The 14,342-nt window shown below is 43.4% G+C and overlaps 1 protein-coding gene across 4 annotated transcripts in view; it reads right to left on the minus strand.

The window, feature by feature from the left end:
- Dhx57 (DExH-box helicase 57) overlaps positions 1–14,342 on the minus strand; it is a 54,278-nt gene that overhangs the window by 21,961 nt on the left and 17,975 nt on the right. For 3 of the 4 annotated variants that reach the window (XM_041631196.1, XM_041631197.1, XM_041631198.1), the window contains exons 7-13: positions 13,953–14,074; positions 12,559–12,754; positions 11,501–11,625; positions 8,793–8,926; positions 7,665–7,719; positions 4,150–4,355; positions 636–752 (exon numbers count right to left, since the gene is read on the minus strand). In XM_041631196.1, coding sequence (XP_041487130.1) covers positions 636–752; positions 4,150–4,355; positions 7,665–7,719; positions 8,793–8,926; positions 11,501–11,625; positions 12,559–12,754; positions 13,953–14,074 — 955 coding nt within the window. The remainder of the gene's footprint in view (positions 1–635; positions 753–4,149; positions 4,356–7,664; positions 7,720–8,792; positions 8,927–11,500; positions 11,626–12,558; positions 12,755–13,952; positions 14,075–14,342) is intronic. The other variant, XM_041631199.1, reaches the window with a different exon arrangement.

A 14,342-nucleotide genomic window follows, 5' to 3' on the forward strand; every position in this document is an offset into this window, starting at 1 on the left:
AACAAGTTCCAGCCCAGTTAGGGCTACATAGTGAGACCCTGTCTTAAAAAATATATATTCTATATTTAAATGTTCCAAGCACTTTCCTAGGAGCTGGGAAGTCCAGGGTGAACAAGAAACCCCTCCCTCACCACTCTCAGGACAGGGTTAGCCTGGCAGTGCAGCCCTGGCTGTCCTGGAACTTGCTCTGTAGACCAGGCTGTCTTCAAACTCAGAGTCTGCCTGACTCTGCCTCCCAAGTGCTGGGACTAAAGGTGTGCGCCACCACCGTCTGGCTTGTTTTTAATCCTAATTTTCTTGTATGTCATGGTGCTGGGGATCAAGCCCTTGTCTGAACACACTGAGCAGATGCTCCACCACTGAGCCGCACCCCAGCCCTCCTTAGTTTCTTTCAGGAGCTGAGACAGCTTTATAGAAGATTGACTACTGTCTTTATTTTTACAAACAAAGCAATTAAAATCGAGAAAAGATAAGGACTTAGTCAAATGTATATGATACCTAATAGCAAAGCTAGGAAATCTACCAGACTCCAAGCTTGGGGTCTTACCCCGTGCCCTATGGTCTCGTGTGCACTTTTCCAAGGTCTAAGTGTTTACTATGTGGATCACAGGGGCATAGAGAGAAGAAACGGTCACCTGGAGGGTAGGAGTGCTTGCCGTCCACAATCCACTCCAGCAAGGCCTCTATTAAGTCGAAGTTGACCCTTTCAAAGTCCATGACAGACATCGTCTTGATGACTGACTTGCTCACCCCTGAAAGAAAGGTAAAGATCAGAATAATTACACCTTCTGCCTGTGAGGTAGGTGAATCTTGGCTTGGTTTAACAGTACAGGAGTTCAAATGTAACTTATGTGGTGAATGCTTTCTTTCAGTCCCTCAGACAGCACTGCTAAACAGAAGTACCTCCTTCTCTTTTTTCTTTTAAGATTTATTTATTTATGGGCTGGAGAGATGGCTCGGTGGTTAAGAGCACTGATTGCTCTTCCACAGGCCCCAGCACCCACACACCCAGCTCACAATTGTCTATAACTCCAGGGCCTGACACCTTCACACAAGATATGTATGCAGGCAAAACACTGATACAAATAAAATGAAAATAAGTAAATAATCTTTTAAAAGATTTATTTATTATGTATATAGTATTATGCCTGCAATATGCCTTCAGGCCAGAAGAGGGCACCAGATCTTATTATAGATGGCTGGGATGTGGTTGCTGTAAAAGCACAACCAGGGCTCTGAAACTGTGACCCATCTCACAGCATCATTTTTTAAAGGCTAGCCTTAAACTCAAGAGAAGGATGACTTTGAGCTTTTGATTCTTCTGCCTTCCTCTCAAGTGCTGGGATTGTAGGCACACACCGCCCCATCTGGTTTCTGTGTTGCTAGAGACCAAACCCAGGGCTCCACGCCAGGTACATAAAAACTGTATCAATTCCATCCCAGCCCAGAAATACTTCATGCCCCATTGGAACTTTGAACTCTCTCCTTCCTTCCGTCCTTTCCACCATCATGTATTTATCGAATGTTTCAGATCTAGAACAAAATTCAGGCAGACACATTTTAGAAACCCTGTCCAGAGTCAATCAAACCTTGAGTTGGATCATCAGGAAGCCCAGGTAGTGGTTACCATGGGAAGACACGAATGGAACACAGCTGTTTCACGAGCATCTTTACAACACTGCTAGACCATTACGGCGCCTTGAGACGAAAAAGATGCTTCTTCCTTGAGGAATGCATGCGAGTTTAAAAAACTCCTCCGTGCAGGGCATGGTGGTGCACGCCTTTAATCCCAGCTGTCTGGGCGCAGGGTGCAGGGTGGCGCACGCCTTTAATCCCAGCTGTCTGGGAGCAGAGGCAGGTGGATCTCTGTGAGTTCTAGGACAGCCAGGGCTACACAGAGAAACCCTGTCTTGAAAACCAAACCAAAACAAAAAGACTTCCTTCACACCATACCATGATGTCTATCCCCACATGCTCTAGTAAGGATCTTTAATCTTGGGGGCTGGAGAGATGGCTTAGTGGTTAAGAGCACTGACTGCTCTTCCAGAGGTCCTGAGTTCAATTCGATCACATGGTGGCTCATAACCATCTGTAATCAGATCTGCTGCCTTCTTCTGGCCTGCAGGACACTGTATACATTATATATATATATATATATATATATATATATATATATATATACACACACACACACACACACACACATATATACAATATATATATATTTTATTTTATTTTTTTTAAAGGATCATTAATCTCTCCCTCCCCACTGGAGTCTTAGTAAAGGCTTCCTCAGCTCTCCCCTCAGCTCTTTGGGTCTCTCACTGAATATGAAGCCCAGTTTCAGCTAGACTGACTTGTCAGTGAGCCTCAGGATCTTGTGTTGAATGTGTCCCATCCATCCCGTCCATCCATCCATCCGTTCGTCCATCCATCTGTCCATCCATCCATCAATCCATCCATCTGTCCATCCATCCTCTCCTTGTGCTGAAGTTGCAGGCACTCAGGAACACACCAGGTTTGTATGTGAGCTCTGGGGATCTGAATGCAGTTCCTCAGGTTGTGTAGCAAGTATTTTATCCATGCATCCTCCCCAGTCCAATCTTGACATTTTAAAGATTATTTTGTAGAGTGTTCTTCTATTTGGTTATCTGATATTTTACCACAATCAAATTAAATCATGAATATCACAAAACAATGTTGAATTTTCAGTGCATGATTGAGGTCTGCAATCTTTGTTTGCCCCATTATTGTGTTAACTTGATCATTTAGTTAAGATTCTTCCCTGTCTAATTGTTATTCATTCCCTTTGTAGTTAAGTCATTCATGGAGAGGTATTTGAGACTATTTTTTTTAAAGATTTATTTATTTATTATGTATACAACATTCATTTCATGTATGCTTGCATGCCAGAAGAGGGCACCAGATCTCACCATAGATGGCTGTGAGCCACCATGTGGTTGCTGGGAATTGAACTCAGGACCTCTGGAAGAGCAGTCAGTACTCTTAACCTCTGAGCCATCTCTCCAGTCCTTGAGACTATTTAAATATTGGGGAAATTTTACCAGCCAGTGTTAGCATTATACATAGACTTTTATTTACTTATTTATATTACTTTTGTTTTTTTTGAGACAGGGTTTCTCTGTGTTGCTCTGGCTGCCCTGGAACTTGCTCTGTAGACTAGGCTGGCTTCGAATTCAGAGATCCACCTGCCTCTGCCTCCTGAGTGCTGGGATTAAAGGCCACCACCATCATCTCCCAGCTATACATGGACTTTTAAAATAACATATTTTAATTGGGTATAATAGTATATGCCTATGAACCCAGCTACATGGGAGGATGAAGCAGGAGTTCAAGGCTAGCCTGTACAACATAGTAAAACCTCTGTCTCAAAAAAATAAAAAAAATTAAATAAAATGACAGCTTTAAAGATTCTTCCTTTAAATGCATTTTAATTGTGTTGTCAGGGAAGCCCTCCCCTGTGACATACTGCACCTGTTACTGTTCCTTCCTGTGTGGTCTGCTATACCTATAACCAGAGGTGAATACACAGGATACACACTTTGTCTTTGTCCTTAAGGCTGAGACTAGCGCCAGGTCCCAGCCACCCTCCCTGCTCTTTCCCTTAGTTTCTTCTATGCCTCACTCGTCTTTTCTGCGTAAGAGCCGCTAACATTTGTTACTCCTCCTGCAGGGTCAGCTGGTTTTTCTTTTTTCTCCTAGCAAAGACTTTTTTTTTTTTTTTTTTTTTTTTTTTTTTAAATTTCGAGACAGGGTTTCTCCGTAGTTTTTGGTTCCTGTCCTGGAACTAGCTCTTGTAGCCCAGGCTGGCCTCGAACTCACAGAGATCCGCCTGCCTCTGCCTCGCGAGTGCTGGGATTAAAGGCGTGCGCCACCACCGCCCGGCATCTCCTAGCAAAGACTTTTAAAAATTAATAATAATAATAATAAAAAGAAAACTCCCCTGGCAGGTATGGTAGCTATAATCTATGCAGTAGAACTGCTGACTTGGGAAGTTTAAAGTTGTTTTGACAAATTTAAGGCAATGTTACCATAAAATAAAAGTCCTATTTTTCTGGATCATGGTGAGACAGAAACGACAAGATACTTTTGGCATATTTAATACCATTCCCTGAGTGCGCACATTACCTTTATAGCGGACCAAGAGCTGCTTAAAATCTAACTGTTGATCTGGTATTGTGTCTTTGACGGAGTCCTCGTCCTGAAGGTGAAGTGACAGCCTCAGGTCTTCCTCCACTTCTTCGAACGCAGTTCTGTTGTGCCTGGCTTTAAGCTTTTCCTTTGCGATCTGTTTCATGGAGCGCATATATGGGCTCCCATCCTGTAACACATATCTGAGGGAGAAAACACAGGAGTATGTCTTGGGGGTGTAAACCAGCCTCTCACTTTGTTTCTCTCCAACAGATAGCTGTCCTGCTTCTGCCCAGTTCGTGTGTTCCCTCCCAGCAGCCTGGGACTCTGCTGGCTGTGCCCTGTTGCTGGTGGGGATGAATGCCATTGGTTTTGTCTAGACAACCAGAGAAGACTACAGAGAAAAGCACCCAGGAGGAATGGAGTGCCCTAATTTTAATTCCCTCTTTGAGAATCTTACCCATGCCCCAAAGGTCCCAACTATAATTCTAAAGCAGCCAATTCCAGCCTGTGCAACCAAATGTAGTCCTGACTTACCAGTTCTTTTCTGAACACTGCTATAAGACCATCTTCAAACACACTGCAAGACTCTTATTAGACAGTTGGAGTTTGTTAGAGAAAACACTATTATAGTGCCATGCAAAGGTATACACACTAAAATCTCTAGGTCTGCCACTAAATCACCGCGCCACAGGACTTCTGAGAGTCAGTTTCAAAAGCCTTATTTTCTCATCATTTGGGAGAACTGATGGACATAACTATCTGGGAACTACTTTCCCTAGAGGTCGAAAGGTTTCTTTGAGACCCTGTGAAAGGTAAGGGCTGGGGACAGCGACCAAGTGGGCTCTCTTTCCTCCTACCTTGTTAACTCTGATAATTCCCATTTTAGTTCTTATTTCCTTATGACTCTCTAAAAGACTTTATTTGCAGAAAGGGTCCTATGGCTTTTTAAGAAGTCTAAAATGTCGGAGTGAGTTCCGTGACAGCCAGACAGTTATACAGAGAAGCACTGTCTCAAAGAAACAAATAAAACCAACCAACCAAACAAACAAAGAAACAAAAACCAACCAAAGAAGTCTAAAATGTCATTATTCTATAATCTTTGACTTGCTTCAGTTCCTCCCCACCATGAAATGTCATATTCTCCTTTTACATTCAAATTTCATTTGGTTAGCATTTACCAAATGCCAGTTTTACATAGGGGCCATGGCAGTGTGGTGTGGTGTGTGAAATAAAGAGCCTTTCAAGAAACGTGGAAACCAAGGAAGCACCAAACAGTCTCTATTCTGCAAGACAGACCGGTATAATAAAAGTATCCAAGGCCGCCGGGCAGTGGTGGCACACGCCTTTAATCCCAGCACTTGGGAGGCAGAGGCAGGCGGATCTCTGTGAGTTCGAGACCAGCCTGGTCTACAAGAGCTAGTTCCAGGACAGGCTCCAAAAACCACAGAGAAACCCTGTCTCGAAAAACCAAAAAAAAAAAAAAAAAAAAAAAAAAGTACCCAAGGCTTGTAAGAAACAAGTGGATGAAAATTCACCAAGGTGGTACTCGAGCTGAGGGTTAAAGAATGACCTGGAAAAAAGGGGAGGAAGGAACAGACAGTAAAGACGTGACAGGCTGCTGTCTGAGAAACAGCAATCTGATGATAAGATTCATATCGCGAGCTCCTAGACATCGGGGCTGTTTTCACCCTAGAGTTTAGTAGTTAGTAATAAGATCCTGATCTGGAAGTTTTTAATCACAGAAGTCCTTTTAATCACTAAAATGCTTTGAATCTGATAGCCAACAAGGATGGGTTTAACAGCAAGAAACAGCAAGGATCAAAGCTTCGAGGATTCATGGCTAAAAAGTCATAGAGAAATCCCTTGTATACAACAGAAACTACCATTCCTACCCAATTCTGAAACTATATAGGTTGATCCCTTTTGTTGTGGTTTTGTGTCCACGTGGATGTGTGTGTGTGTGTGCTCGAGCCTGCCTGAAGAGTCAGAGACAACGTGTGTAAGTCAGCTTTCTCAAGCTCAGTGGAAGTATTTGACCCTTCCTCCTTCACATACATCCTTTTTAAAATTTTTTTGTTTTTGTTTTTTTGAGACAGGGTTTCCCTGTGTAACAGCCCTAGCTGTCCTGGAACTAGCTCCTGTAGACCAGGCTGGCTTCGAACTCACAGAGATCCACCTGCCTCTGCTTCCCGAGTACTGGGATTAAAGGCGTGAGCCACCACTGCCATGCTAAAAATTGTTTTTTTAAGATTGATTTTTAATTAGTTTTAAGTATGTGTGTCTGCATATGGGTATGTGGATGTGGATGTGTGGTGCCTGTGAAGGCCAGAAGTGTCAAAACCCCTGAGACTGGAGTTCAGATTGTTGTGAGCCACTATCCACACAGTGGCTGGAAATTGGCTCTATGCTCTTTAGAAAAGCAGTCAGTATTCCTAACTGCTGAGCCATCTTTCCAGTCTCCTGCATAGACACCCTAACATTCAGTCTGTATCACAGGCTTCCTGAGAGCATGATGAGAATAGTCTCCTGCATAGACATCCTAACATTCAGTCTGTATCACAGGCTTCCTGCATAGACATCCTAACATTCAGTCTGTATCACAGGCTTCCTGCATAGACATCCTAACATTCAGCCTGTATCACAGGCTTCCTGCATAGACATCCTAACATTCAGCCTGTATCACAGGCTTCCTGCATAGACATCCTAACATTCAGCCTGTATCACAGGCTTCCTGCATAGACATCCTAACATTCAGTCTGTATCACAGGCTTCCTGAGAGCATGATGAGAATAGCTAACACTTACAGAGCATGTATTATGGTCACATACAATTCTAAACACCCACTTTCTTCCCTTACAGTTTTAATTTTTAAGTTTTTTGAGACTGGGTTTCTCTGCGTAACACTCCGGGACTGTCCTGGAACTCACTCTGTAGACCAGGCTGGCCTTGACCTCACTGAGATGCACCTGTCTCTGCTTCCCTGAGTGCTGGGATTAAAGGCGTGCGCCACCAAGGCTTGGCTCGGTTTTAATCTTTAGCTAAGTAGGTACTTATAAAGGCCAGAAAAAAGAATCATATCTTTGGAGCTGGAGTTACAGGCAACTGTGAGCTACCCAACCTAACCAGTCCCCCAACTAGGAACTGAAGTCAGGTCCTCTAGAAAAGCAGCAAGTGTTCTCTTTTGCTACTCTAGTTAATCTATTACGTTATTAGTTCCTCACACAGCCCTTGTGACCCAGGGAAGTGTTAGTATTAACAGATCCGTTTGACACACAATGAAAGTGAGCTCGGAGACACTAACTTACCTGTCAAAGTTAGTTACTAAGAAGCAGAACTTAAATACCAAAAGTTTGTTTGCTAACAGAAGGAGGAAAACAAAAACTCAATGCAAACATTAAATGAAAGACTAAAGGCAATTGGAAAGGAAGGTTAGTATCTTGCACACTAAAGATTAACAAGAAGTGTGTTTTCAAAGGTTTTTGATGAACTTCAATTAATATCTTCCTTACCTTGTCATGGCAATTGCATCCTCCAGAAAAAACTGATCGACAGGAAATGCACGACCTAGAAAAAAGGAAAATAAACTAGAAAGGCATCAGACTACCCAGGAAGGTGGCTGGAAATGTGTGTGCACATGTGCACGCTCCTGGGTGACTGTGTGTTTGTACACACTATCTATATATTAAAACAATACTTGGAATAACAAAGTACTGTTAGTTCTGTGTTCTTGGAAGTATTTTGTTATTTGTCTTTTCAAACATGGTCTCTCTACATAGCCCTGGCTGTCCTGGAACCCACTATTTAGACTAGGCTGGTCTTGAACTCAAAGTGATCCCCTTGCCTCTGTCTCCTGAGTGCTGGAGTTAAAAGTATATACCACTACACCCAACTTAAAAATATTCTTAAAAAGATTTTGATGACAGAAATTTGTAGGTGTAAGTTCTCACTAGCAGAGAGAACATAAGTGGGCAGCAAGGGAATGATAATTCCTAACGGGACTTTACAAACTATCACACCGTTCCTTCCCTCCCCACACAGACTTGAAGCATTCAGCGCTGTATTGCAGACCTAGCGTGTGCTTTCTCCTTCTCTTTGATTGCCACCACTTGCAAAACAAGCTCCAAGAATGCCATTATTTCGGTCGGTGTTTCTAAACTGTCCCTGTGGGTCAATCAATGTCGAAGGGCAAGCCCGGGCTCAGAATGGTGACTATCTCACAAAGAGGCTGCGAAAGCACCACAAGCAAACAGACTGTCCACCTCCCTGTCTCCAGAGGGACCAGTATCTGAGATTTAGCACAATCCATGAGTGAACAAGTATGGTATAAATAGGCATATTTTCCCTTTTTATAACAGATTATTCCTGAAAACATACGTTTTGATGTTAAACACACAGAATGCTAGAAATCCTAAGAACTAGGACTTTAAAAGGTCACACACAAAATTAAAATCTGGCAGGTGGATAGATGACCTCCTCCTTGGCTGCTTTCCACCGGGACCTTCCGTTGTAAACGAACCTCTTCTCTAGACGGGAAGAAATGCCTCCTGTTTAGAATGGACTCTCAGGTAGCGACCCTTGCTTACTTAGAGGGATGCACAGCAACAGAAGGAGACTGGTGAACAGTGTGCTTTGGTTACCTGGAATAGTGATAACTGGGCAATAGCTGAAATACTTTGAGAAGAGCCCAGCATCCAGAGTTGCACTCATGAGAATGACCTGGAGGGTTGGTCTCTGCGACACAATGTCCTTCAAAACTAGCAGTAGGAAGTCACTAGAGACAAGAAAAGACACCCGTGGGTCAGACACATGCGACATGTGAGAACTAACGACTTTTGTGTATCTGGAGCATTTAAGACTTAGGCGGGAAATGTAAAACTTAGATGTGTCACAGTCCTGGTTGTGAACAGTTTGAATTTAAAAATACAAAACACCAGTTCTCTTCAACTAAATTCAGTGCAAGGCCGATCAAAATACAGATAAGATTTATTGCTGAAGTTGATCGTTCTGATTCTTTATATCTACAGGTATACAAAGTACATATATAAAGATTTTCATAATAGCATTGTTTGTAAGAGCAAAGTGATGGAAATGGCAAACGGTAGCAGTATCCAGTCTACGGAATGGCATGCAGCTGCTAAAAGTCTAAGCTAGAGGTCTAGATGAGGAGCAAACACTCCTGAGCCTATGGTTAGTGGAAACCAAAGCACAAACCGTTCTGTACTTATGGAGTGATGCAAGCTGCAGGAGAGCAGGACTCCAAGTCATCCGCACAGGTCTACACGAGCCCGCAGCTGCCTACACTCTCATCAACAGGGTAGAGCCTGCTTCTGTTCAAATGGCAACCCCAGTGTGCCGTTCTTCTCCAAGTCCTCCAGGGAGCTCTCAGTGAGCGCTCACTAACATGGCTCTCAGTGGCATGGCCGCACCCACCCTCATTTCCTGCTGCTCTTACTAAGAGTCAGGACTCCATTTTTCCTGTTCTTGAGGAACGCAGCTCAGGGTCTTTGTACGGCAGTAACTTGCGAGAATGAGTCTCTGCTAACCATTCTCACAAAGGGTCCCTTACTTCCTTCAAGTCTTTACTCAAAACACATGTTCAGCAAGGCCTTTCCTGGCTAATCTATTAACATTTCAAATGAACCCACATCCCACCATGTATCTCGTTCCTTCTTAGAACTTAATACTTTATATTTTACTTAGTTACTTCATTATTAAGCTCCCCTAACAATCGGAATGCAAACTCTCAAGGACAAGGACGTGGGGGTGTGTTGTCATTCACTACCCCCACGCTCATGGCACACCGAGTGCTCAATGAATATTTATTAACTTACAGAATAAATACATCTTTCTATAAGACACCATCTGAAAACAAAAGATTTCTAATAAAGGAGCAGGTAGTCTTTCATTCATATGTTTTCTGTTTGGTTTTTCAAGACAGTGTTTCCTCTGTGTAGCCCTGGCTGACCTGAACTCACTCTGTAGACCAGGCAGGCCCAGCTCCACCTGCCTCTGCCTCCGAGAGCTTGGATTAAAGGGTGCTGCCTGGCTCCCTTCTGTTTAGTTCTTTTGCTAGCTGAATCTTCAAGTTTGTTTGCTTTAATTTTTTTTTATCAGTTTCATAATTTGACATTTTCAGTTTCCTTAGTCTGACAAATTTACTTTAGGTCTTCTCAGGATATCTGTAACAGCATTTTTTGGAAGGCCCTTTACTCCCACAGCCTTTCTTTTCTACTAGTTTGTTATTCTTTTCGCACAACATTTATATGACAAACTGATTAATATCATGTGTCTATGTGGCCTTTGCTCAGTTTCTAAAAATGTTTCTTTTCCTTTTTTTTTTTTTTTCGAGATAGGGTTTCTCTGTAGCTTTGGAGCCTGTCCTGAAACTCGTTCTGTAGACCAGGCTGGTCTCAAACTCACAGAGATCTGCCTGCCTCTGTCTCTTGAGTGCTGGGATTAAAGGTGTGTACCATCATTGCCCATCCTAAAAATGTTTCTTAATGATTTCTAATTTTTTAAAATAAATTCTAGTCGGGCGGTCGTGGCGCATGCCCTTAATCCCAACACTTGGGAGGCAGAGGCAGGCGGATCTCTGTGAGTTTGAGACCAGTCTGGTCTAGAAGAGCTAGTTCCAGGACAGGCTCCAAAGCTACAGAGAAACCCTGTCTCGGAAAATAAATAAATAAAATAAAATAAATTCTAAATGCCTTATTATGATTTTTAAGGCCTCTGAAGATTTGGCTCCTGTTTCTCTTTCCCCTGTCATCTTCTCTTTCATTTGTTACTGCTCAACCATATTGGCTTTCCTCAGTTCTGGCCTCATCATGCCCATTCCCACAGCAGAGTTCTCATCTGTGCTGTCTTTGTTCCAAGTGTTAGAGGGATGCCCTTTCATATTGTAGCTTACGATTTAAATGTCATCTCTTCAGAAATGTGGTCTCTGACCATCTTATTGTGTTACTTTTTGTGGTTTCTCATTTCTTTTTCCTCTCAAACTGTGAAGATGAGGAGGAACTTCTTATGTTTGTATCCCCAGCAACTACCACACCACTAGGCACTAGAAGTTGGCATTATAAACTTGCGGATGATCCAAAGGGCAGAGGAAGCACATATGAGCCAACCCTGGGGGCACGGCACGTGCCTAGGAGGCTCTCCTATTGATGGGCATGCCCTCTCCAACCGCTGCAGCACAGACCTTGGCGATCAAGACAGCACTCCTCCCTCCGACTTAGCATCCTCAGGCTCTCTCATCACTAGTCTACGGAACTCAGCTGGAAGCAGGGGACAGTTCTTCAGCCCTGTCTTCGGGTACAGGAGAGGGTGTCCATGGAAACCTTCCTTTTACCTTTCTTCTGTCCTCTCATGCACTTCGTCGACAATGATGTGGGTGACTCCTTGCAAGGTGGCGTCTCCTTCCAGCCTCCTCAGCAGCACGCCTGTGGTGCAGTATAGCAGCCTGGTGGCCGAGGACTGACACAGAAGAGAACAATGTCACAGTTAGTGAGGTTTTGAAAAAGCAACTATTGGCAAGCCAAACTGAATGAGTATAAATGAACTTAGAACCACCAGCAATTTCATTTAATATGAGATAGTAACTATAGCTTCTGGCTAAGGTCAACATACACCTTCTTCTGCCTCATATTAAAACTTTAAGACGCTCAAAAAAAAAAAAAAAAAAAAAAAGCAACCCAACACCTAAAACTGTTTTGCTTGTTTTTTTGAGATAGGGTGGATATATATAGCCTAGGTGTCCGGGAGCCCACTATGTAGACCAGGATGCCTAGAACACAGAGATCCTTCTGCTTCTGCTCTCAACTGCTAGGAGTAAAGGTGTGCACCACCAGGCCTGGTTATGAAGCACTTCTTTAAAGTTTAAGTCAAGTCTACATTTGCTTCAGGTTTAATACAGGTTTAATCATTTCTGCTAATTAAGAATAAAAGCCAGGGCTAGAGAGAGGGCTCGGCAGTTAGGAGCACTGTTGTTTTTTAGAGGAACCAGGTTTGAGTCCCAGCACCTACACAGCAGCTCACAATCATCCATAGCTTCAGTTCCAGGGATTCCATGCCCTCATTTGGCCTCCGCAAACACCAGGCATGCACACGGTGCATAGACATACAAGCAAGCAAAACATTTATATATGTATATAACACACACATATATAATAAAATAAATCTAAAAAAAGTTTTAAAAAATAGAAAGCCTATATAAAACATATTTGGTGCAACTCTTAAGTTCCTACATCAGAATGTTTCTCAAGGGATTCCAACCCTACTGAAGGTGATTGTTAAGTTAATAAACTGTAGGTCCATATCCCTAATTGCCTGTCAGTATCCAGATCCCCCAAATTCTTTATGTCTGAAAACTGATTTCCTATGACCAGCAAGTAAGCAGCGCACACACACCTTGACACTTTCCAGCCGGATCTGGTATCCCACAGTCAGACCCACCCTTTCTGCTCTTTCCTTAGCGACGCGCTCAGCAACAGAGATTGCAGAGATTCGTCGGGGCTGGGTACAGATGATGTTCGCCACCCTCTCAGGTGGCCCGTGCAGAGAATTATCCAGAATAAACTGTGGAATCTGTGTGGTTTTTCCACATCTGTATGTCAAAACAAAGGAGTCCTAAAATGAAGTTTTCAAGGGCTAGTTAACAAAGCAATCACAGGCAATAAGGATCTAAAGCTGACGAGAGAGAGCCAGGCTGTTCAGCTAGTGCCTAGTGCTACCACCTACTTAGAACCCAGACCTAGTAAATCCTAGGAAAGAGGCCTCAAATGATAGTCTAATATCACTGATAAAATGAGGGCCATGGAAAAGACACAAGTAAGAGCAAAAAATGCCTCTAGGGATGTGAACTCTAGATATAGATTCCAAAGAAAAAGAGAATTAGCTTATGATCTAAGTATTCTAGGGGGCTTCGAGAGAAAGAGTGCTTACGTGCAACATGAGGACCTGAGTTCAAATCCTCAGTACTCAGGGAAAAAGCTGGACATGATTGTGCATGCTCCTGTAACCCAGTGTTGTAAGGGGGGGGAGGGACAGAGGATCAATGGACAACGGGGCTTGCTAGCCTTCAGCCCAGTTCCAGGTTCAGTGAGACCCTGTTAAGGGATTAAGGCAGACAGTGCTAGAGCAGCCCACCTGACATCCTCCTGTGGCCTTTCTACTCATGAGCTTGGACACCTGTACAAATCCCTGTCTCCCCCACCAACAACGTTTCATAGTCTTCTCTTGGATGTAGATTGACTTGGCTATAAATGAACTAAAATAAAAAAACTATGAGAAACTAGAAGATATAAAATTACTACGATCTTAGTTGAGTCTCAGCACAAATAGAATAATTCTTTGTACAACCCTGAATAAAAAACCAATTAAGCCTGAGACTTTCCCGGGACAAGCAGGCTTCTTTCCAGGGAGAGTATGGAACAGGAAAAAAAATGTTACTTATGTTGTTGCTAAAAAGAAAAAACGAAATAAAACAAAACAACGAACTTTAAGGAAAGCAGGATAAATGCAGACAGCTGCTGCTTTCAAGCCCTCTGACTTCACAACGGGCCCTGCGTCAGTAAAGGGCGCCCGAGGCAGAGGCGCACATCTACAAGATGAACTTCGGAGCTGCTTTGGAGTGTGGCCCTGAGACTACAGAAGCGGCACAACAACCGCCTACACGGGTGTCATTTAATACCTGACAGCGAGAACAAACGTGCGCCAGCATCACCACAGCTGTTTCTACGTTGATCTGTGTCCCTGAGCACCGTGTGCACTAAAGCCGCGTTGGAAGTAAAGCACTTTCTTACCCAGTCATACCACTTATGACAACCACTTGGTGCTTGCTCAACAGTTTAAGAATTGTTTCTCTTTCTTCCCAAGCAGGCAGTGTTCGTCTCTCTTGCAGAATTGAGTAGAACTGTCTGGACATCTAATAAAAGTCAAGGAGAAGGCAGTGGTTGAGTTACGTGTGGTCGCCTTTCACAGAACTCCACTCAGCGCCCCACAGCGAGCTGCACCCCTCCTGCTTCCTCTTTAGCAGTTCGCTCTCATGGCTCAGACACGGCAGCCTGAATGCAGGGGACTTTGGTTAGCAGGCCGGCTGCTGAGCCCACAGTGGAATCACAACCATCTTCCCATCTAAATAAACTGAAAGGTATAAGCTTCTCTTGCTTAGCGCTTATCTGATCCTTCCCAAC

The sequence above is a fragment of the Microtus oregoni genome, unplaced genomic scaffold, assembly GCF_018167655.1.
Source record: "Microtus oregoni isolate MIOR12 unplaced genomic scaffold, Mior012 000036F_ref0000092, whole genome shotgun sequence".
Taxonomy (NCBI): Eukaryota; Metazoa; Chordata; class Mammalia; order Rodentia; family Cricetidae; genus Microtus; species Microtus oregoni.